The sequence below is a fragment of the Salminus brasiliensis genome, chromosome 12, assembly GCF_030463535.1.
Source record: "Salminus brasiliensis chromosome 12, fSalBra1.hap2, whole genome shotgun sequence".
Classification (NCBI taxonomy): Eukaryota; Metazoa; Chordata; class Actinopteri; order Characiformes; family Bryconidae; genus Salminus; species Salminus brasiliensis.
Window position 1 is genome coordinate 31,450,519 of NC_132889.1, and position 25,161 is coordinate 31,475,679.

At 41.0% G+C, this 25,161-nt stretch overlaps 1 protein-coding gene across 2 annotated transcripts in view; it reads left to right on the plus strand.

Moving 5' to 3' along the window:
- Window positions 1-25,161, plus strand: part of LOC140573532 (signal transducer and activator of transcription 5B-like) — a 121,863-nt gene that overhangs the window by 70,426 nt on the left and 26,276 nt on the right. For both annotated transcript variants that reach the window (XM_072692940.1, XM_072692941.1), the window contains 8 exons: window positions 8,176-8,303; window positions 10,116-10,272; window positions 10,524-10,613; window positions 14,597-14,771; window positions 14,949-15,079; window positions 18,208-18,359; window positions 18,594-18,749; window positions 23,437-23,616. In XM_072692940.1, coding sequence (XP_072549041.1) covers window positions 8,176-8,303; window positions 10,116-10,272; window positions 10,524-10,613; window positions 14,597-14,771; window positions 14,949-15,079; window positions 18,208-18,359; window positions 18,594-18,749; window positions 23,437-23,616 — 1,169 coding nt within the window. The remainder of the gene's footprint in view (window positions 1-8,175; window positions 8,304-10,115; window positions 10,273-10,523; window positions 10,614-14,596; window positions 14,772-14,948; window positions 15,080-18,207; window positions 18,360-18,593; window positions 18,750-23,436; window positions 23,617-25,161) is intronic.

Sequence of the window (25,161 nt, forward strand, 5' to 3'; positions counted from 1 at the left end):
TGTATTGTCAAACGCCCAGTCTGAGAGAGAAGCTGGTTAGCATTAGCTTAGTTTGCAGAATAACAGTCTGTTCACCACAGAACTAATTCAAGTCTGGCCAACAAAAAGCTCACTTATAAACGTTCAGACGGCGACATGAAAGGACTGGTCTGTAGCCCACTTGCTAAGCTAGCCTTTGTTTAGCTTGCTTGGCTACAGCTCAGCCGAGTTTCAGACAGCGCAGTGCAGCTGCTCTGCTGACTTCACTGAGCTACCGACGAAGTGTTGATGATAAAATCTTGTGTCTTAGAGAAAGAAGTGGAGCGACTGGTGTTGGGAGGAACAGAGAGGCAAAATGAGAGACCGGTTCTGCCATGTTTGGACTCATAGGCGTTCAGCTAGAGTTGGATAAGTTAACTAGCAGTCTAAACACCACAGCGTAGACTGTGTTCCAGCTAACTGAGGCTCAAATCGCACACGCTTAAAGGGTAAAGCCTCAAATCTCAGAGCACAGAGTCGAGTGAATGGTCTTAGGAGTGTTTTCGGTCACATGAAGTAGACCGGTCATCCAGGTTTGCATGCTTTCTCTTTCAGTCAAACTCACTAAACTCGCAAATGTGGTGAGCTTGAATGTGAAAGAACGATCCTATTTGGCTGTACTAGATACACAAAGACATTTGCCACAGCAGACACGTCGTAATACCATCCTCATTTTTACATCCAGCTCCAAAATGAGTCGGACTGAACTCCAGCACCCCTTTTTCCTAGATTTTAGCTGCTGCATCATAAACTCTGTGTGCAAAACACCAGTTAATAAAGCTTGCTCGCTCAAATGAATCTGGACTGAAGACAATTCGTTGTCCTCCATTTGCTTCTAATGGCCACTTCCTGCTATTTAAGGCTCAATTTGTGTCTCTTCGCTAAACGTCTGGAGAGATGTTTAGTGAAGAAAAGGCCTTGCTGTAGAGAGGATATGGACAGACAGGCCAATCTAATGACTTTCATTCAGCTAAAATAGCCTAAATGATCGACACGACTGGTCCAGTTCTCTGTCCTTATGCCTGTCCACCTGTCTAACCACTGATTTGAGACGTTGTTTCCTTGTATTTAGTTTGCCTTTTGCCTTTCTTGCTGTAAGTGGTCTAAACAGTTATTAGATGAAACAGTGTTCACTGTTATGATTGAAAAGCTGAGGAGGTGCTCGGGTTGCCAGGTGTTTACATTTCTACATTTAAGTGCACAGTTTACAACGTATGTTACAACTGATATTTAGCACTTTCACAATAGATCTTGATTTGGCATCAGTATGAAATGATGTTAGTGGGTCTGTTAACTGAGGGTTAGTGGTGGGATTACTGGTAAGCCTTGCATACACGACACTACAAGTTCCCCATCTAACATGATGAAGACTTTCCTCTTTTGGAGATCTAAGGCAGGGGAGCTCCTGGAGCTCCACCTAGAAAGCCCTTAGCAAATTTCCATGCTAAGCTTTTGATCACATCATCCTTTTTATACATGTTGTCCTACTCCAAGCTCTATAGGCTTGAAAGCCAACTACCAATCAAGTAAATCAGGTGATGTGCATCTCTGTAATGAGAAGGGGTGTGGTCTAATGACATCAACACCCTATATAAGGTGTGCTTAATTATTAGGCAACTTCCTTTCCTTTGGCAAAATGGGTCAGAAGAGAGATTTGACGGACTCTAAAAAGTCAAAAATTGTGAGATGTCTTGCAGAGGGATGCAGCAGTCTTGAAATTGCCAAACTTTTGAAGCGTGATCACCGAACAATCAAGCGTTTCATGGCAAATAGCCAAAAATAGGAAAAAAAGGTGCAAAATAACTGCCCATGAATTGAGGAAAATCAAACTGGTAAGGGCTGGTATCATCAAAGATGAACTTGTGGGATCTCCCACAACTCCCAGATCTACTGCCAGTTTCTGGAAGACACCTTCAAGCAGTGGTACAGAAAGAAGTCGGTATCGTTCATGAAAAACAGGATTTTCATGCAGGACAATGCTCCATCACATGCATCCAAATACTCCACAGCGTGGCTGGCCAGTAAGGGTGACATGGCCCCCTTGTTTACCTGATCAATAGAGACTATAGAGAACCTGTGGTCCCTCATAAAATGTGAGATCTACAGGAAGGGAAAACAGTATACCTCTCTGAACAGTGTCTGGGAGGCTGTGGTGTCTGCTGCACGCAATGTTCAAGCAACTGACAGAATCCATGGATGGAAGGCTTTTGAGTGTCATGGTAAAGAAAGGTGGCTATATTGGTCACTGATTTGTTTTTGGTTTTGTTTTTGAATGTCAGAAATGTTTATTTCTAAATTGTTATATTGGGTTACCTGGTGAAAATGAACAAGTGAGATGGGTATATATTTGTTTTTTATTAAGTTGCCTAATAATTCTGCACAGTAATAGTTACCTGCACAAACAGATATCCTCCTAAGATGGCCAAATCTAAACAAAACCCACTCCAACTTCCAAAAATATTAAGCTTTGATATTTATGAGTCTTTTGGGTTGATTGAGAACATAGTTGTTGCTCAGTAATAAAACGAATCCTCTCAAATACAACTTGCCTAATAATTCTGCACACACTGTACATAAAACACAGATCTGAGTAAATGTACCTTTCCGTTCTTTCTTGTACCAGAAATGTTGGTAGTTTGACAGCTCTAGGGTGGTGCAACTGTCTAACTGCTTGCTTGTTAAGAGACAGAAGGTCATAAGTTCAAATCCTTTCAACACTATAGCTCTCATGTATCAGGTTTGTTAAGAGGATGTGATCTGTTTGAGAAGAGGAACACCCCCCCCCCCCCCCCCCAAATGTGAACTTGATATGGATTTTTGACCAAAGTTCAGAGGATGTTTAACTGCAGTAAATTGAGAAATGCTGTTTCATTATCACTTTGGGCTGACTGGAGATTTGATGTTTTGCCAGTAAACCATCAAAATGGAGGTATAAAATGATATTTTCCAATGTTATTAATTATGGTACAATGTAACCCTTTAAATGTGGAATCAGTTTTGGCCACAAACTGTTAATTTCCGCCGGACCCCATCATGAATGTGTGGTGATTTAGTGGGCGTAGTGTGAAGGCAGAGGTCAAGTGAGAGCAAGGCATGCAGGGATGGTAGGGATGAGTTCAGCTTAAGCAAATTAGATTAACCCCCTCGCCCCCACCTCACATACACACAAACACACACACACAGACAAGCACACACATACAGACAAGTGCAGGCATAGGCTGGTATCACCACACACACACCAGACACAGAAGACACACTCATAAACTCTGTCACCCTGTGTTCTTTCTCTTTTTTCTGCTCTGCTCTTCCGCCACTTTCATCCCGGTTACATAATTCAGCTGCTTTCCTCTGGGATGTGTGTACGAGTGTGTTTTTGTGTGTGTGTGTGTGTGTGTGTGTGTGTTTGTTTGTGTGTGTGTGTGTGTGGGTGTGTTCAGTGGGATGTGGGGGGTAGGGAGTGGGAAGGTGCCTCAGGCGACTCAGCCACTGTAACATGAGCTTAATGGCTCTTTAAAGCCATCAGTGTCTGTAAAGATAGCCATCACCTTCACCAGCGATACAGCTGTGTGTGTGTGTGTGTGTGTGTGTGTGTGTGTGTGTGTGTTTCCTCCCTCTTTCTCTCTCTCTCTCTCTCTCTCTCTTTTTGTCTTTACCTCTACTGTTATTGTTCGGTCCATGTACAAACAAACACATTGTCAAAAGACTCTAACTTTGTCCTCACAGGAAAAACTGCAGTTCTTTTAATACAAACAATTATTTGTATTTTATTACAGATTATCTTTATTTTTCAGGAAAAAAATTTGTTACGTAACTTCCATATTTCAGTATTTTTCAAATGAAGACCAAATGTCCAGATGTTTAAATATGATAAAAAAGACTAAAGGTTTTCATAGCATGTCCTACACGTATATTATGTGAGCCACCTGCATGTATTTGGTCAGTTAGCTGCTCAGTGGCTTTTCGGCCAACTGTTTGTCGTTGCATCATTACATCAAATACAACAGAGCTGAAAGATAGGCCTAGAGGTGGTTCTAGAAGTGGCCTTTGCATCTGGAGTCTGTAGCTGTTGTCTCTGAACATTAGGATCAGACAGGTCAGTGCCAGGAGCAGACCAGCATGAGGCTGAGATGGAGATAGAGCCACAACAGTAGGTGTGTCAGCAGCTGTCTGATACATCTCCAGACAATGTAAGAAGTAAGAAACCAACGATGAGCTGGATGAGCAAAGTATACAATACAAATTAATCAAAAATGTGCTTTCAGTTGTGCTGCATTCAGTTACGTTACTTTAAGCTGCACCCATTGCTAGAGAAGTACTGCTAATAGTATAGGACTCTATGGAGCAAATAAACATGAATCTATTGGCTTCATGCCTAATGCCAGGCTTGGGCTAGAGGGGTATAAAGCCCCCCAGCATTGAGCTGTGGAGCAGTGGAGGAACTGTGTTCTCTGGAGTGATGGTGATGGTGCTCCGTACAGTACACCTTCTTCCCTGGACAGTAGAGACAGTTACTCCAACGAAAGCTGGATTAACTCTTTGTAATACCCTTACAATACCATGGATAAGCAGGTGTCTCAATACTTTTGTCCATATAGCATAGATTTGCCTCCATTCTGTTTCTTCATTTCTGGATGAGCATCCCGGGTGGGGCCAAGTTACGACTTGTTCAAAAGTGCTTAGAAATCTTACAGACAGATGAGAGGAAAATGAACCTGGTGAAGTAATGGAGACAAACGGGGAACATCTCATGACATCGCATCAGTGGAACGCAGTGCTGTTGATGGAAAGAAATGGATGTAAAAGTCGCATGAATTCTGATCTGGCTGTTCAGACTAAGCCATATTGCTGCATATCAGATATGTATGGATTTCAGGATCACTTGGTATTATAAAAGTGACCCAAATCAGAACTGAAAATGTCTGATTCAGTGTTGTTCAGGCTGTTCACACGGCCACACAGATAACACATCTGTGCCACATCGGACGAAAAAGATCGAACATGGGCCACTTTTACCTGCTGTGTGAACAAAGCCTAGATGACTGGCCTAGCAGTGGTAGAGACACCCAGTGAATGGTGAGAGTGGGTTACAGACATCATTAAAGACGTTCTTTAATGTAAGGGCATTAAGCATTATTTCATTTCAAATCCAGTGTGGCACAGAAATTGTGCTTTTGTCCAGTTTCTAATGCACTGCACTGTGTATATGGACTAAAAATGCCTTCTGGAATGACCCTTTAAAGTCCACTGAACATTCAGTATCATACGCTTAAAATAGGACATAAATACCAGCTTGATTTTGGGCCACTGAGAATCAAATGAAAGCCTTCTTCGAGCGCCTCCATACATAAATTGCAGATATTCAATATTTAAGTTTGTATAATATTTGTTTGGGGTGAAGAATGCTCAGACAGGTTTTTACACATCCTTTAAAAATACTGTTATTTTGCTTTAGAATGAAACATGCTCATTTTCCCAATAGGGTGGGCTCATGGAAAAACTACTGGCTGGTTTATGACACAGGAGCCACGTATCATAACTTGGCCATGGTAAATCCGATCTTGCCAAATCAGATTTGAGTCACTTTCATATGTTGTCCTACATTGGATCCGATTTGCATCCAGTTTGTGGGAATATGACATGAATGTGAACGGTCAAATATGGGCTGGGCGTTATGGTAAAAACACTATATCATGATATTAAAGACATTTTTCACGAAATTTATCACGATACATGTAATAACTGTCTAATTACATCAGTAGTGACCATTCAGATTCTCTACCGTATTGAATGCAGTGATTTTTATTCAACATCTGCTGCGCTTCATCTAACTAAACCAGTCTAATTACACGGTTGGTAATGAAACGTGCACTTACGATATCCTCTATATGCTTTTGTGTATCATGATAACAAAATCGATCACGATGCGATAAAATATCGTCACATTGCCCACCTCTAGGTCAGATTGGGTTTCATGCGTCTTTTTGCCTGTATGCATGTGCTTGGTGCTGCCGTCATCAGCCAGCACCGGTAACACGGCAGAACAACAATGGGGAAGAGGAACAGCTGTGAAAACAGTCAGTAGCAGAACAGAAAGGGGCAGATTCCAACAAGCCAAATCCGATCTAAGCTCATTTCAGAACTGATTAATGAGGCTTGTAATGTGAACAGAGCCTTAGTCTAGCACCTGCCCAGCACTCACTTGCTTTACCAGGTTTAGCTTCCTCACGCTGCACTTTCGAGTTCCCCTTCTGATGTGTGGTGAGCTCTAGTCTGAAAAGGTCCGGTTTGTCTTTCGAGAGAGCGAACGTTGGAGTGCAGAGATAGTAAAAGCAGATAGTTGGCTAGCTTTTTTCCTAGCATTTAAACAGCTAGCTTCCCCAACTTTAGCTTCCTCACTTGGCAAGTTTGAGTGACCCTGTTGCGGCACAGAACACTGGCACAGAAAAAGCGGAATGAGGCCTGCTTCTCATAGAGCTTATTATACCAAAAACAGCCATATTTCCTGTTTGTCTGATTTTAATCTCTTAAATTAAACATGCCGTTTTTGACTCTTTTAAGATGTATGTAAACAACCCCTGTTCTGATTGGCTGAGCCCTTCACAAGTAAAATGAGCCAGCCATCATAACCATGCTGAATCCAAAGCAAGCTGTTTTTGCAGCTCAGTTTCCATGATGGCCTGTATGGACTGGAGCATGAATGGTATGATATGTCAACAGTTGCTGGGCTTCAGAGAATAGCAGCAGATCGCTGTTGGGTGGCTCTCTTTCAGGACCTTCAGGACGTTCTCGCTTGCTTTTGCAGAAGTTGTGTTTTATGCTCTGTTTTCTGCTTGCCGAAGATGTTTTAGCAATGGTCTTAAATATAGCAGTTACACAAAATCTCCTTCACATGCTGTGGGATGACGTGTCGTTTTCCAAGCATGTTCCAGGTAAGTGCATGATGTCTCTTGCTTCTGGAGGTTCAGGATTTTCGCAGTGGTCAAATCAAAAGCAGAACCACAGTTTTGCGACACTGCAGTAGTGCAGAAAGGAGATGAATGAAGTGGTGCGAGGAACCGGAGATGACATCGGCTAAGCAGAAATGGAAAGTTCTTACATTATGAAAAACTTCGACCTTGTTTTGATGTTTTGCTCTGTTTACCATCAGTGGCACATTTCTTCTTATTACTGCTACAGAGATTACTAATCCAGTGTGCTGGAGAGAGTACATCAGTCGTGTCTTGATTAAGGCCATAAGCTAAAACAATCTATAGACAGTAAACTGGAATCCCATCAGTCCTGGAAAATCTGGGAATTTAGACTCATTGTATGTATAATTGTCATCTATACCAGTCTGCCATTAGCACCACTGACCGGTAAAGTCAAAAACATTGATTGTCATCATCTACAGTGGCATCTGCCAAGATGTGGGATCTACAAATTAGACAGCAAGTGATCCGTCAGTTCTTGAAGGTGTTGAAAGCAGGACAAATAGGGGAGCATACAAATCTGAGCCACTTTGACAAGAACCAAGCTATGATGGCTAGACGACTGGATCTCCAAAACATCAGGTATAGGTCAGTGGTCATGGGCCTCTAAGGCTCATTGATGTGCTCCATGGAGGCCCCACCTCACAACTTACAGGAAGGATCTGCTGCTAAAGTCTGGGTGCCAGATACCACAGGGTGCCTTCAGAGGTCTTGTGGAGGCCATGCCTCAAATGATCAGTTCTGCTGTGGCGGCACAAGGGGAACCTACTTAATATTTTTTAAAACTACTGCGGACCCTTGGAAGTGGCTGTTATTGTTATTGTATATTTAAAATTGGTGTAATTTGATGTTGGATATTTCTCGCTTAGTTGGAGCTCATTTAGTCTCTATTATGTTTGCGTTTGTAAGTAAAGAAGGAGGAAATTTTATTATGGCTTGAATTTGATGGCATGGTTTATTGTTATGGTGTATACAGTCTTGTTTTGCCATGTTTTCATCATGTGTTTACATGGAAACACACTTTTAAAGAGCGCTGTTGATGCTGTTCAGTGTTACTGATTACTGAAGTAATTGTGATATTACACTTAAATAGTACATTTAAATCCTAATAACTCTTAGTTTTTAAAGGTTTAATGGCTGAAACATCTCTCTCTCTCTCTCTCTCTCTCTCTCTTTCTCTTACTTGCAGATGGCAGTGTGGATTCAGGCCCAGCAGCTGCAGGGTGACGCCCTGCACCAGATGCAGTCTCTCTATGGCCAACACTTCCCCATAGAGGTGCGACACTACCTGTCCCAGTGGATAGAAGGGCAACTCTGGTACGTAAAACTCTGGTACTCATAAACTGTGTTTTCTACAGTTTATTTTGATTCTAATCTTTAATTCTCACTTTTTAAAGTAAAATTTTCTCATTAATTTATAGTAACATGAATTTAAATAGAAAATATAATATTAGGGATTTAAAACAGCGTAAATCTGTGGATTTGGAGTATGCATGGGCAGGGCTCCATCTGTGCCTGGCACCATTGTAAACCTTAGCACGTAAAAATGCTAATACAAATCAGTTCGAAAAAAACCTTTTTCTCTGCATTTAAAGGAACATTATGCAGAATTTTTACCCTAAAATAACTTCAAAATTATTGTAGCGCTCCACTGATCTGTAATAGGGAGAATAGCGTAGCTGTCCTTGCTATTCTGGGCTCACACGCTGCTAATCATATTTATGAAAATACTGTAGCACTACTTTCATTTTAGTCCACATGCTTCTTCCACTTCTTTCACTTTCACGGACTGTCCTGTATCTCTCAGCTTGTCCAGAAAAAATGTGCTCTTCAGTGGTGGCTCAAAAAGCAAATTACACTTCTCGGCTGTAGGGGGAGCCCAGGAGCAAGAAAAGCCAAATTTGGCTTGGGCGGTAGAACGATAATACCGTATACTGCAGTATTTAAAATGTTGACAGTATCTCAAAGGTGTCTTATATGTCAGATGTCTGTTCTGTGTCTGTCTAGTATATGGGCAAAAAAGCTCATTCCCATGTGTATTTAAGAGATCCACAGGGTGGGGGCACTGACTAAAGTAGTGGAAAGCACTCGTGTCGGTAGCTCAGCTACACTGGGCCGTCTGATACTCTGAGCTGTATCCGAGCTAAATCCAAAAAGCATCAAAACATGCGTTGCTAGTCTCCGGTCACTCAAGTCATTCTCATCCTAATTTTTATAAGTGGGGTTTCAGTTTTAGTCAGACAGAATCTGTTATCCTGCTGACTAAGCTAATGTTAACCAGCTTCTCTTTCCTGATTCAGAGCAGTTTAACATCTGCAACTGTCAGACTGATGGTTTATTGTATGAAACTGTGCAGTGTTCAGTTTTTTCAATCTGTGCGTAAACTGGACATTGTATTTGGTCACTTTATGGTTTTAAAATAAGGCAGGCTGAGATTATTTTGAGATTGTATAGCAGTATGAAAAAAGAGTATACCGCACCACTCTAATTCCCATAGCGTTGCTTTAATTCACTGCTTTCCAAGTGTTTTCTACAGTTTATTTTGATTTCTAATCTTTAATTCTTACTTTTTAAAGTAAAATTTTCTCATTAATTTATAGTAACATGAATTTAAATAGAAAATATAATATTAGGGATTTCCCAGTCAAATTATGAAAAAAGAGGATACCGCCCAAACCTAATTTCCATAGTGTTGCTTTAATTCACTGCTTTTTTTTTTGCTCCCAAGATTGTCCTTCCTGGGTGTTATACTCTTATACTGTTATACTGTTTGAACATTTCTTTTTATTGACCAACTCGAATCTCCACGCAAACTACAGTGAGAAAACAACCCCAACCTGTGGCTCTGCAGGTGTTGGACCAGCTTTACTTTTCAAAGCACTTTTAGCTAAATGTATTTCTGTGTAATTTAAATGAATGGCTTTTATTGTTTAGGTGTTATTTCGACTATTAAGTCTATTATGACAGTACTTAACACCATTTACATGGCAGAAAATGAAAAGCACTGCCCTCGTTAGAAGGGGTGTCCACAAACATTTGGACACATAGTGTATTTGAAGCCTATCACACGTTTGTGTCAACAGGATGTGGATTTTGATCTTTGGTCATTCTTGCCTTTTCTTCTTTTAGGGATGCGATAGACCTGGAGAACCCGCAGGAGGAGTTTAAAGCTAAGCGTTTGTTGGACAGTCTAATTCAGGAACTACAGAAAAAGGCGGAGCATCAAGTGGGAGAGGACGGTTTTCTCCTCAAGATTAAACTAGGCCACTACGCTTCACAGTTAAAGGTAAACAAATACATACACACACACACATATTCTGGTAGACCCATGTTTATAGTATGCCTCACTGCAAGACGAAAATAAGCTCAGGTGCATACACAAACACTGGTCGTGTACTGGTCATCTTCCTGCAGCTATGGTAGATATAGGTGCCAGATATGAAGCCAGATAGCAACAGAAATGTCTGATGGAGAAGTGAACACATATGCATAATGACAGGAGTCGCCACAGTACAGAAAGAACCTGTTGTGTTTCAGAGCACATATGACCGCTGTCCGCTGGAGCTGGTGAGATGCATCAAACATATTCTCTACACGGAGCAGAGACTCGTCAGAGAAGCTAATAATGTAAGTAATACACCCTGACACACACACACACACACACACACACACTTTCTATGTAAGATGTCATAACAGCTCCCAGTAAGAGTGTGGCTAGATGTGAGTATACACTGTTAAAAGTATATGATCCTTAAGAAGCTTTTGGAGGTGATTTGAGGAGCCTTCAAGAAAAGGTTCCCTGAAGGTTCCACCCTAAGAGGTTCTCCCACAATTTCAAACTGAAGAAGCACTCATTTTTCCAGATATTGCAAACACCCACATGTACACCCGTCTGTAATAATATTTCATTCTCAAGTGTTTTTCATAGTTTATTCTGATTCCTTGTCTTATTCCTCCTTATTACATGAATTAAAATGTGAAATATAATAATAGGGATGTCCTGGTAAAGTTTTTTTGCCGCTCCAATCGAATCCAAGTCAGCTCCGACACAGATCCGATCTTTGTGTTTGTATAAATAATACAGACACATTATTTAGATAGAATGAGCTGCTGATTAAATTCCCTCTATTTTTAGTAGCAGTTTCTATTCTAAGACATTTTGGACTGATTGATTTAGTTTAGTAGAGAATTTTCATAAAATGACTGCAGTCTAATCAGTTTGTGTGTGTGTATAGTGATACTGATATCTGTGGTTGTTGGTCTACTGATGTGAAACTGGTTTATAATGGGTGAATGTGATGTGTATGATTGGGGTTTCTATACTGTGTGTGTGTGTGTGTGTGTGTATAAGCATTAGCATTAGCCTCCACTCTGTTCTAAATGGGTTCTTCAGTGCGGGTTTAAAGGCGTGCAGTTCTCCCGCTGGTAAAACAGAGCATTTCAGTGAGAGTTTTATAAAGGTTCAGATATTATGGTCTGTTTTCATGTTCCACTGTAAAATAGCTCCACACTGCAGAACCTCAACTCCTTTATTTACCTTCTGAGAACATCTGCACTGCTGCCGCAGACTGGACAGTGATGTCCGTTACCAGATGGCGCTCTGAACACTGTGGTTAAAACAAAGAATCAGAACTGGATTGGAATTAAAATAGCCGATATCCAATCCACTGGATCAGGATGGGTAATTCCTATCCTGTCTAATTATATGTAATATAATACTTAATAGTATAATTATCTAGTATAATAGTACAACAATTTAAATAGAATCTAGTAAATTGTATTTTTTCCTAAATCTGTAAATCTAATCATTTAATATAATACAATACAATTATACATAAATTATTTATTGTGCAACTTGACTATAGAACATACATTTCCTATAGCACAAATTTTATTATACCACAGTGTGATTGGCTGAGTAACATTCAAGAAGTGCCAGTATTGCGCAATAATGCCACTCTTGACTGAAGCTCTACAGCCAAGCAGAGTTCTTAATATTTAACAGCATTGGAAGTGTGTTTAACAGTGTGTGTAGCAGTGGGATTAAAATAACCTGTAACATCACCTAATGTTTTGGCACTAGCAGTGGCTACTGGTTCTGGCTACTGCGCTTTTGCAGATCTCCACTTTGAGAGGGCCCTCCTCCAATTATTGTGTAACAGCTATCTGATCAGCTTTTTTGTTGAAGGGTGAGACTCCATCCGTGAAAACATCTGTTATGCCATGTTGAGCGTTACAAGAACAGTTATCTTGGACTGTGTACAGGGCTCAACAGGTACCTTAACGGACCTCCACTTAGTCGGTAGTGGTGTTTTGGAAATGTCACATGAGTAACATCACGGCTGTGGTGCCTGCGACCAAATCACAGTCGTGCTGTTTTTCACGATAACACACTCCCCCTCATGTTCTTTTGCTTAATAATACACTCGAGATTTGTGCAATAACATAATGTATAATTGGCGCTGGTGTACAGATTGTCAGCAGATCCACGACGCAGTACGCCAGTGCCAGTATGTCAACAGTACAGCACTATCACTTATGTATTATTCTAAATAAAAGTAGTAATAATTATCCAATTCTTTTTTTTTTATTTTCATTGAGCTTTTCTTTCTTCATTTGACCACAATAATGCATATAGTAATAATAGCAGCACAGTTACGTTTCCTGTTTATTTAGTTTCCCATGGCAACACTTTTCACTTTCCGCTGTCACTTTTTTAAATGACTGTCACTGTAATACCAGCTTAGCAGATAAACAGATCTGTGCTCTTCATTGGATGCCACATTGCTTTTCACTGCAGTTACCGCTCCAGTAAAACCCTGCCCTGAAAGGCACTGTATTTTGTTATGATGATGCCAGTCTTGCCAGAGTTCCTAAAAGCATGTCCCCGGTTTGTTAACACACAAACACCCTCTGGGCACACACTCAGACCTGTTTTCTGGAAGCTTCTGAGAAGAACCTAACTGTCATCACCATACATGAGGAAAAACATTCAGTGGCATTGATCTGAAGGTGATCATTCAACTGAATCAATATTATGAATATTAGAATTGATTAATATACATTGTGTAATATTCACGTACATAAAAATATATAAATCATGTTGATATGATGAATTTGTAGTTTTGGAAGGGTGTGGGGGTGGATCTAAGGAAGTTCTAAGGGAGTAGCCGTCCTCTACTCCATACACAGCACAGCAGCAGCTTACATTATTATTTGCGCAACCTAGTGGCAAGACATAGTGGTTTATGTTCTTGTATTCGGATTGCAGTTGACAGGAAAAGGTTCATTTGTCTGAACACTCATTGTTAGCAAGAGTTAAGCACCTGTCTTGTAATTACGATGCAAGCGGCAATCACTGGGGACCAAGCACTCTGCGCCATTATGGAGCTAGTAGAGCACAAATCATAGGCAATGTTTTTTTTTTTATGACAGTCCTTATTTATGATAAATATAGGATCTCAAAAGGTGATCACTTGGATAAATTTGCATTGATGTTGAACTCAGCAATTAGCCGTTTATTTAAGTGAATGTGCAAGTGCAAATATTTTCTCTTGGAAATGATGCCACCAGGTTCACTACAGGTGTTTAGTTTCTACATTTTTTGCTGGTCATGAGTTTACAAGGTTGTTTTAAAAAGCATGAGTGCAGTTTTCGGCCCAAATGAAATTCTTGTCAAATAGAAAAGATGTGGTCTGACAGTCGGTGGCTGCTGAGTTACTGTGGTTCCTAAAAGCTTCCACTGTTCAATAATACCACTCACAGCTGATGGTGGAAGATCTAGGAGGGAGGAAATTTTACCAGCTGACTTCTTGTTGCAGCGGTGGCTCCCATTACAGAACCATGCTGGAGTTCAGGGAGCTCTTTAGAAACACCCATTCTTTCACTAATGTGTGGAAAGGCAGACTGCATGGCTAGCTGTTTGACACCTGTCACAAATGGACTAAGTGGAATACCTGAATTCAGTAATTAAGAAGTGTCCCAGTACCAATCCATATACTGTATAATGTATTTTTGTAAATATACAGTTGATTTAGAATTATTATGATAATATCTAATACAGTATGTGCTCATTTTTGGTAGAAAATTTTAATTCTTGAATAAACGTGTAAAGAAAATGTAATTTTTTGTTTGTAATTGTATGTAGAGCACTTTCTCATATTCTGTCAAAATTAAATTTATGACAATAAAATTATTGTAAAAATGAAATTCCTGAGTAAACCTAAAACTACAGATAAAGTCTGTTTGGATTATCTACATTCCACTACTGTTTAAGTATTTTCTTCACATAAAAATAATAGAATCACATGAGATTGTCTTTAAATAGTCCTGACTTAAAGAGTTATGCACTCTTAAGCACCTTTTAGAAGCATCCATTAAGTAAATGGAGAATTTTAATGGATAATACATGCAAGCACTGATTTACATGAATCTGTAACCATGAGGAACCTGTTTAAGCTCTGAAGAACCTCCGCATAATGTAAAGGATCTATACCAAAGGTTTCCTAGAACCACACATCCAAGCCAAGCAGCATGTCAGAGCCTTTAGAGTGTAATTTAGTTATTGTCTTCAGCCAGTCACTCTTGAGTGTGTGTGTTGTGATTGGCAGTCGAGCTCACCACTGGGCGGGATGATAGACAGCATGTCTCAGAAATACCAGCAGATCAACCAGGCCTTCGAAGAGCTCCGGATCCTGACACAGGACACGGAGAACGACCTGCGCAAACTACAGCACAACCAAGAGTACTTCATTATACAGTACCAGGAGAGTCTGCGAATACAGGGTACACACACACACACACACACATACATACATACAACAGGACTGCACAAAGACACAGCCTCTAATTTGTATGACTGGCAAGACATCATTAGTGCCCTGATTCTGATCACATCAGGATAGCATCAATCTTTTGTTGTTTTACTAAACTCTGCTGGGTTTCCATGCGTGTGTCCCATAGCTCAGCTGACCAGCCTGGCTACGTTGCCCCCCGCCGACAGACAGCTGCGAGAGCCCAGCCTCCTCAGTAAGAGAGCTACTGTTGAAGCCTGGCTTACCAGAGAGGCCAACACCCTACAGAAATACAGACTGGTAAGTGTGTACACACACACACATATTATTCAAGTTTAAAGTATAACTTACACAGTTTAAGTTGTTAAGTAATCTCAGACTAACATACTTGACTATGTACTTCCTGACACTTTCCAACACTTGTGGGTTTCCTACCAACCTCCTTTCCATATTTGTATTAATTCAGAAAAGGTGCATGTATTTTCTTTGGCATAGTTGAGTTATGAGAGTTCAGTACATGGAAGCACTGGATATACCATGAAGCGCAAACACATTTACATTTATGGCATTTAGCAGACGCTCTTATCCAGAGCAACTTGCAAGGTTACTCATATTACAGAGGTGGGTCAGTGTAGTGTTAGGAGTCTTGCCCAAGGACTCTTATTGGTGTAGCGCAGCATAGTCACCCAGACCGGGAATCGAACCCCAGTCTCTCACATGGTGTGGTAGCTCAGTGGCAGGTAGTGGTGTTATCTGTTGCGCCACACCAACCACAGTTGTGTCCTCTTTCAAAAACACATATAAGCATAACAGGGCTGGAAAATGGGCCATTTCCAAAACCCCTACACTGTTACGGAACAGTCTTGACTCATTATTTTTAAGGCCCCCAAAACTGACATACACCCAGTCCACTAGCAAAAGTTTTAATGCTAAACGCTTTAGCTACTTTGGGAGAATATAGAGTCAAGGCTGACTTGCCTCAAGGAGGACACAGAGAGTACAGCGACATCATTTGGTTCAGGAAAACTACAAAAAGCTTTTGTTAAGGTAAAATGCAAAAAAACAATACTAGGCTAGGCTTGGCTAGGCTATGCTTTTCTATGCTGCTGTGAGCTGTCGCGGTGTCATAAAGCAGCCAATCAGAACAGAGCTCATCATTTGTTTTCACAAGGAAAATCAGCATGTTGCATTGTGAGGCGAAATAACAGGGTGGTAAATAGGCTTATAAAACCAATCTGGGCATTTTTCACCTTCAACCACAGTCACATACTCACTACTTATACAGTTTTTGGTGACTTTGATCTCTAGAGAAGCAACAGCAAACTAAATAATTCATCCCTATATAGTGCAATGACTCACACTGTATGTCCAAATGTTTGTGGAAACCCCTTCTAATGAATGCATTCAGCTACTTTAAGTTGCAACCATTGCTGCCACAGATGTGCAAATGCACACACGCACACAGCTTGTCTAGTTACTGTAGAGAAGTAAAGCCAATAGAATAGGAGTCTCTCGATCAGATCGACATTGCCCTATTGGCACCATGCCCACAGTAAATTTGCCAGTGTTAAATTAAGTGTTGATTTAACACTTCCAGTGTTGAATTAACACTGGCAAATTTACTGTTTAACGCCAGGCGTGGGCTACAGGGGTATAAAAAGGGTATAAATTGTTCTGTGGAATGATAGTACAAAAACAGGATAGACTCTTTTTTTTATAACTTCAATTTCTGAAAAAACTATGAATGAGCAGGTGTCCCAATACTTATGTCTATATAGTGTAGTTACATGACATTTCCATATATATATAGGTTGTGTATTTGCCCCTGCAAAGCAAGGCAGTGTGCACAAAAGTCCCTTTACATCCAGTTGAAATCATTATTTCTGTTCTAAATACGAACCTAAATGCGCTGGACTTCCTCCACTTCCTGCAGAATTTCTCTGCTTGTTTCAGTGAGAAGAGTACAAAACAGTTTCAGAATCAAGGAACAGATGTTTGTAGGCATATGTAAGTCATGCGGAAGGGTTAAGGATGTTAACTTCATTTTTAGACCAGCCTTATTTTTAGATTGCCTTCATTACTGTGCATCAGCGAAACCATAGCAGACCCAGATGAGGAACGTGTCCGTAGCAGTGAGGAATGTCAGGAAGGCTGGCCTGAAGCAGTTAGTGTTACACCTTTTACCCACTTTTAACCAGGAGATGTGTGGACAGGAAGGACAGGAGCTGTACTCCAAAGCTTGAAAGGTGCTGATGGCTCCCAGCAGTCTTATACACACTTAGGGTAGAGTTTATGTGCATTGACATGCGTGTGTGTCTGTGTGTGTTGAAAGCTCCAGGGCTTTGCTGAGGCTTTAATGAGGCCGCAAACAATAGATAATATACTTTATGAGCAGGTGAAGGGTTTGTCTCAGCTGATAACACCCTGTCCCTGCTTTGTCATTGAGCGTGGCATTTAAGCCATCCTTGCTTTAGTGGATCTGTCCTTGGGTTAGTTGGGTTACTTGGTATAGTACATATATACACACAAATACACACACACTCACACACACAACAGGTGGATGGCTGAAAGTCTAAGTATGATGTTTAGCAGGTTCTACTTTACACAACAAATATATAAAAAGGTACCATAGAATGGATTTATTAAGTATTTCTACATAGTTTGGGTGTATAAATACTAAATATGCTGTTTTCCAACTACCATATGTTTGTTTACCACCCTGTTATTTTGCTTCAGAATGAAACATGCTAAACTGACTGACTGACTTTATTAAAATCTGCATGGGCAAGAACTGCCTCATGTTTGCCTGGAAAAGACATTTTCTCCTACTGATGGTCTGAGGGCTACATTTTGCCACAAAGGTAGCAAGTGCATGTGCTGCTGAGAGGAGATGTAATCCTAGATAAGCTGAGGTTGGGTCTCCTTGCTTGAAACTATTGTAAAGGGAAGTGGTACAAAGACACACCGTGGCATTAATGTGTGTGTCACATAAGTCCATAGCAAGAGCAGCATTAATAACAGCAGCATTAGCAGCTCGCTAGCTGCTGGCCTTGTCTAGCATTGCTATTGTCCCGGGCCCTGCACATCTAAAAATTAGTAAATATGTGAGCAACTTCTTAAGGCTCTGAGGGCAAGGCTTGAGTCCTTCACCAGGCAGGGTCACATGAAATGGTACATAAAACGTACTTGCCTGTACTTGGGCTGACCAGTAAGTGTTCTCACGTTCCCACATTCACACGTGGTTTGCTGTGGCACTTTTGGGTGCACTTATAATTGTGGCCTGTGTGAAAACAAACCAAACCAAGGGGGAAATACAAGAAATACACTTACAATCAGATTCAGTACAGAGCAAACTAACTGTAGGCGTGAAGACACCCTTAAAATACCAGCAAAGAATTTTCTGAGTGTGTGTACTTCTACTTTCTCAGGGCCTGGCAGAGAAGCACCAGAAGACGCTAGCCTTGTTGCGGAAACAGCAGACCGTGATTTTAGATGACGAGTTGATTCAGTGGAAGAGGCGTCAGCAACTGGCCGGTAATGGAGGACCACCAGAGGGGGGACTGGACATTCTTCAGTCATGGTATCGCATCACCATATGCTCATAAAAATAAGTGACAAATAGAAAGTATATGTTGTATACATTGTATGTAGTGTAAATATAGCCTTGATCCACACATTAGCACATAGATATACTCACAAAATAAAAGTGCACAGGTAAGATCTAAATACACACACTTATACAGGTAAGCCCCAGGATTTTTGGATGTTTTTGGACGTATACCAAATGTGTGTGTGTGTGTGTGTGTGTGTGCAGGTGTGAGAAACTGGCAGAGACCATTTGGCAGAATAGGCAGCAGATCAGAAGGGCGGAGCATTTAAGACAGCAGCTGCCCATTCCCGGCCCCATAGAGGAACTGCTCAATGATCTCAACAGCACCATCACTGACATCATCTCAGCCCTTGTCACCAGGTGTGTGTGTGAGTGTGTGCACATGTTTGCCAACAGTTTTTTTGCTATTATTTAAGTAGTTATTGCCTATTATCTGTCCTTGCCTATATCAGTGAACGTTTCTCTGCGCCACTGGCTACAACACAAACTAAAGGCGTGATCAGTCCATCCCTGTGCTTAACAGTTGGAGAGGTGTTCTTTTCATGAAACTCTGCATCCTCTTTCTCCAGTCGTACCTTTGCTTTGTGCTTTGTCAGTCTACAGGTCTTGTTTCTACAATGTTTCAGGCTTACTTAGATGTTTATTTAAAAATATCTGATGCTGAATTGTGTGGTGAGGACCCAGGAAATAGTGTGTGCTATTATAAATAGTGTGAGAAGGAAATTCTCACAAAAAATAATTTAATTTAAAAATGTAAACAAACATCATATTAGATGTTTATTACATGTAAAGTGACATATTTCTAGCCTTTTTGAAAAAAAGAAATCCAGTGTCTTAAATTATTACAATATTTCATTTGAAGTTTGAGTAAATCACTATTCAGACAGTATAAATACAGTGTAGCTCTCGGCCTACCGAGATTGCTGACTTGACAGTTGTCCAGAAGATGATCATTGACACCCTCCACAAGGAGAGTAAGTCACAAAAGGTCATTGCTGAAAGGGCTGGCTGTTAGCAGAGCACTGTATCAAAGCATATCAATGGAAAGTTGTCTGGAAGGGGAAAAGGTGCACAAGCAACAAGGATGACCGACCGCAGCCTTGAGAGTATTAACAAGAAACGTTGGTTCAGGAACTTGGACTAAGGCTGGTGTCAGATCTACAAGAGCCAACACTTGCAGACAACTCCAGAAAATTCCTAATATCAAGCCACTCCTGAACCAGAGGCAATGTCAGACAACCTGGGCTAAGGTGAAAAGGGTGAAAAAGAACTTGACTGTTGCTCAGTGGTGCAGCTTTTGAGGAAAGTCAATTTTGCATTGCATTTGAAAATCAAGGTCCCAGAGTCTGGAGGAAGAGTGTAGTTTTGGCAGTTTTGAAAGCCATGTCATCTGCTGGTGTTTTAACATCTACCAGGAGATTTTAGAGCACTTCAGCTAGCTTTGGAGATGCTAGTTTTTTTTTTAAAGCAGGACTTGGCACTTGCCCATAGTGCCAAAATGACTACCTAACGGTTTGCTGACCATGATATAACTGTATTTGATTAGTCAGCCGACCCTACAGAGAATTTAGGGGGCATGGTCAAGAGTAAGAAGATAACATCATAGCAGTGCCAGCTGATTGCTTCCATGCTACATCTCATTGATACAGTAATTTTTGGAGCTCCAACCAAGTATGTGCATAACAGTGTATAAACGAATATACTTGTCAAGAGCTGAACATTCCTATTTTGTCCATCCATTTGTCCGTTTGATCTTATGAAATATTGTAATAATTTGAGGTATTGTATATTTGGATTTGGAGATCCCTGCCAGCCTGCAAATTTCACTCCCAAAGACTTCAGACCCAATTGACTGTACATGTACATGTGCAGATAATGCTGGACCTACTGTAGGAGGAGGGCATCTTTTGCTTGCAGGTTCTGCATTTCTGCTAGATCAGCATGCCGTCTTTTCTTGACTCATGAGTGACTGTTTGGTTGCTTAGGGTGCCAAAACAGTAACACTGTGCAGTCTTCAGGCAAAGAAGAACAGCTCTGTCAGATGAGGCCTATCTAGTTGATCTGCTGTGTTTTCAAGTTGTTACCAAAGCCATAGAAAGAAGAGCACTGGGAGGGAACAGAGTGAGCTGGACTGCAGGATGAAGACTGTTTGACCCAAACTGCAGTGTTCTTTTGGATGTTGTGTCACAACTACAGTACAAAGTGTTTAACACTACCAACAGTCTCATCAAGAAAAATGCTATCTGTGCATTCCAGTGATGGTCAGTAATGGCACGCATGTGCTTCACTACTATACTGACATATACTTTCAGTATTGTTTTACTGTAGTTTTATTTCTGGTTTGCTTATTATTGTGCTATCCGGCGTCGACCAGAGGAGGATGGGTTCCCCTTTTGAATCTAGGTTCCTCTCAAGGTCTCTTCCTCTCAATCTGAGGGAGTTTTCCTTACCACTATTGCTGCTGGCTTGCTCAAAAGAGGCTCACACCCAGATCCTTGTAAAGCTGCTTTGTGGCAACATTCGTTGTGAAAAGCCAATATAAATAAATTCTAATTTAATCATATTGAATACTAAATTTAAGGAACTAGAACTTACAAGAGCTGCATTTTTAAGCTGTAATTTCCACCTCATGTTTAACACACCCAAACACAGCTTGTCTCATTGCAGCCAAAAGGTCTGTTTTAACTTCAGTAGTCCAGAGGACAGGTCTGTTTAGATTGGATGTTCCTTTGAACACTTCTGATGCTGAGTTCTTGTAGTGAGGAGGTAGGAAAGGGATTCTCATGGTGGCTCTACCAAGAAGGTCATATTTGTGCAGGTGTCTCTACAGTAGAACAGCGCACCCCCACTCCAGGGCTTTACCTATACCGTAATGTTCATTTGGACGCTCTGTCACAGAGTCTTTAATATAAATAAGTACTATACTTTCCTAATAAGTACTATACTTTCCTATACTTCTGTACTTTTTCAGGTAGCTATACTTTTTTTAATTTCCAACTATTTCCTGAAGTAGTTTGAGTGATCAGATTTGTGTCTGGTTTTAAATTCAGCCATGTGACTTCACTGCTGCGTTCTCTTCACTGGCTTCCCGTAGTTGCCTGCATCAGATTCAAAACCTTGACGCTGGCCTACAAAGCCAAGAACGGACCAGCCCTTCCGTACTTGATGGCAATGGTCAAAAGCCGATCAGTATCAAGAACCCTTCGAGCTTCAAGCACGGCTCGGCTTGACCAGCCATCCCATAAAATCCATGGAAGACAAGCGTCCAGACTTTTTTCTGTCCTGGCACTGAAGTGGTGGAACGAGCTTCCCCTGGGTGTCTGAACAGCAGAGTCGCTCGCTGTCTTCAAACGCAGACTGAAGACCCACCTCTTCCGAGAGTACTTGGGCGAATAGCAGAATTGACTTGTGTTTAGTCGTGTCTAAGCTTAGAAGTATCTTTGAATTGAGTCTATTCAAACTAGCTGAGGTTGTTTCTGGGTAAATAGCAAAGCACTTTTGTAAGTCACTCTGGATAAGAGCATCTGCTAAATGCCGTAAATGTAAATGTAAATGTTTTAAAAGACACCTGAACAAGGTCACTCCCTCTCTTTCTCGCTCTCTCGCACTCCCAGCTGTTGTTTGCTGTACCTGTCTATCTGGCATTTAGTTTCCAGGTGTGTGACAGAGTGATTAGTGTATGTAACCAATGAACCAATGATAAACCAATGAAAGGCTACCACTGTACTAAGGCTGTGCTAAACTACACTGTAGAGTAGAGTGTTAACCAGGCCCACAACACACTATCTCTCTGTCTCTCCCTCTCTCTCCATCTCTGCAGGATGATCCCATGTGCTCTATATCTATACACAGCACGGGGGATGTGTGTATGTTTGTGTGTGTGTGTGTGTGTTGCCCCAGGCCACTCAAGCGCTGTAACGTTGAGCTTAATGGGAACCATGCTGCTTTTAAAAACCATCACTGTCTGAATAGATATCCATCATCCGTCATCTTCACTGGCTCTGTATGTGTGTGTGTGTGTGTGTGTGTGTGTGTGTGTGTGTGTGTGTGAATCATCCAGATATAAATGTATCCGGAAGCTGCTACGGATTCATCTACCTGTGCATTTAGTCGAAAGCTACTATTGAATGATACACAGGAAGAGCCATACATGGAAAATCTGAACCAGCTAATCAGCTTCAGCTCTAATATCTCATCTCTAAGGTCAACAAGTGACCTGGAAAAGTTTCCATCTTCCGCTGACATCTGTATTATACTAGATTTTAAAAAGAGTGTGCATTTATGATGTTTTCTTCAGAGATAATTGCTACATTTCAACAGGAATTAGTTGGGAATGTGTGTAATTTACTGCCATACCATTATAATAGGCTTCAACCAGAGTGTCAGTTCCAGTGCTCTTAAACTGTGAGTGCCTCACAGGCTTGGGTGGTATCTGATATTTTTTAGATCTTTAGGCATCTGTCAATGGGTGGATATACTAGGCAGCAAGTGAACAATCAGTTTTCGAAGTTGATCTGTGGCAAGCAGGACAAATGGTCAAGCATAAAGTGTCTGAGACACTTTGACCAGAGCCAGATTGTGATGGCTATACAATTGGGTCAGTACATCTCCAGAACATCAGGCAGGTCTTATGGGGGTTTTCTGGTAGGCAGTGGTCAGTACTTACCAAAAGTGCCCCAAGAAAAGACATACCTGTGAACTGGGAACAGGGTCATGTGCACTGAAGGCTCTTTGATGCAGTCCATGGAGGCCCACCTCACAACTTACAGGATGCAAAGGATCTGCTGCTAACATCCTGATGGTAGATACCACAGGGTGCCTCCAGAGGTCTTGTGGACTTCACACCTCGAATGGTCAGATCTGTTGTGGCAGCACAAGGGTGACCTACTCAATATTAGGCAGATGGTATTAATGTTATGGCTAAATCGTGCTCAGTCCTCAGGGGATGCTTTAGAATCACCTACAGCTTTGTTGATTTACTCATCACTGAGCCATGGTCTCACTGAGCCAGTAGTGGATACTTCATGTGTCATTTTCTTGTCCTCAGCACCTTCATCATAGAGAAGCAGCCTCCTCAGGTGTTGAAGACGCAGACGAAGTTTGCAGCTACTGTCCGTCTTCTGGTGGGGGGAAAACTCAACGTCCACATGAACCCTCCTCAGGTCAAAGCTACCATCATCAGCGAACAGCAGGCCAAAGCCCTGCTCAAGAACGAAAACACCAGAAAGTAAGACTTATACACACACACATACACACTTCAGGGTTGATTTGTCTCAGCGGCTCACATGTGGAAATATTCAGGAAGAACTTGATTGTCATTGCTTTATGAGGATAAGTATTGCCAATTGAATAGGAATAGAAAATCAAACGATAAAAGGAGCAGATAAAAATCAATGACTAATGACTGGTGTGGGCTAGAGGGGTAAAAGCCCCCCAGCATTGAGCTGCAGAGCAGTGGAACTGTGTTCTCTGGAATGACAGGGTTTTATCTAATATTTTTGGGATAAGTTGGGGAGTTGAGGATGAGGTGGGGTGGTGATCATCTAACATCCTGACCTCAGTCACCACAGCAATGCTCCAAAACCTTGTATCTAGTAGAAAGCTTTCCCTGGACAGTGGAGACAGTTGCTCCAACAAAAGCAGTATTACCTTTTTTTTTCGGGAGCAATGAATGAGCAGGTGTCCCAATACTTTTGTCCACGTAGTGTATAAAATTACTAATATCTGACTGAATAAGCCTAAAGCTGCACATAAAACCGCAAGCACATTCATCAGCAGGGCAGCAGGGTTATATTTGTTCAACATCTGCAGAGCACATACGTCCAACCACTGCCATTTTACACACACTTACAGTTATTTACCAGCCATCGCCACACTGGACAAACAACATTCAGAAAAATATCCCAAAGTGCCCTGTGATTCTTTCCAGCCCTCCAGCGATCAGAGCTAATCTAATCAACACAGAGCAAATAAATAACGTCTGTGTTCTCTCCCTTCCACTCTCTGCCCTCTGCTCTCGTCTGTTTCTGACTCTCTGTCATCTCTTTCTGTTATAAGAGATATAAAATAGGCTGGTTATATAAATGATATCATCCCTGCCTTGGATCATCATTTTCCACTTTTTGACATAATTTATATAGCTGGCTAACTTTTACTTCACCTTGAGTTCACATCTCTGTCTGTCTCTCTCTTTCTCTCATTCTGCTGCATCACATACTCACACACTCTCTCTTTTGAGTCAGTTGTTCTTTACATTAAGTTACAATTTTAGGATGAATGGACCAATAGAAATGATCCAAAATGATTTGGAATACAATCATTTTACACTGACTTCACTATATATATATATATATATATATATTATAATACTTATTGTACATCAGTGCTTGACAGTTTGAAATAATTTCATCCAATTATCAGAGTCCTAAAAGTAGTAGAACCCAATCAGACAGAAGTATAATATTTATGTATTATATATCTGTGAGTGGCATAAGTATCAAAAGTATTGAAAGATTACATTTTTTTAATCAGTTGGTTGACAATCAAATGGGAATAGTGGAACAATGAATTCTGAATGATACCAGCAAATTCCAAAGGAAAAGCTGAATATCAAGAGAACGTGGGTCATGCAGCAAGACAATGACCCTAAGCACACAAGTTGTTCTACCAAAGAATGGTTAAAGAAGATAAATTAATGTTTGGAAATGGCCAAGTCAAAGTCCTAATCTTAATCCAATTGAAACGTTGTGGAGGGACCTGAAGTGAGCAGTTT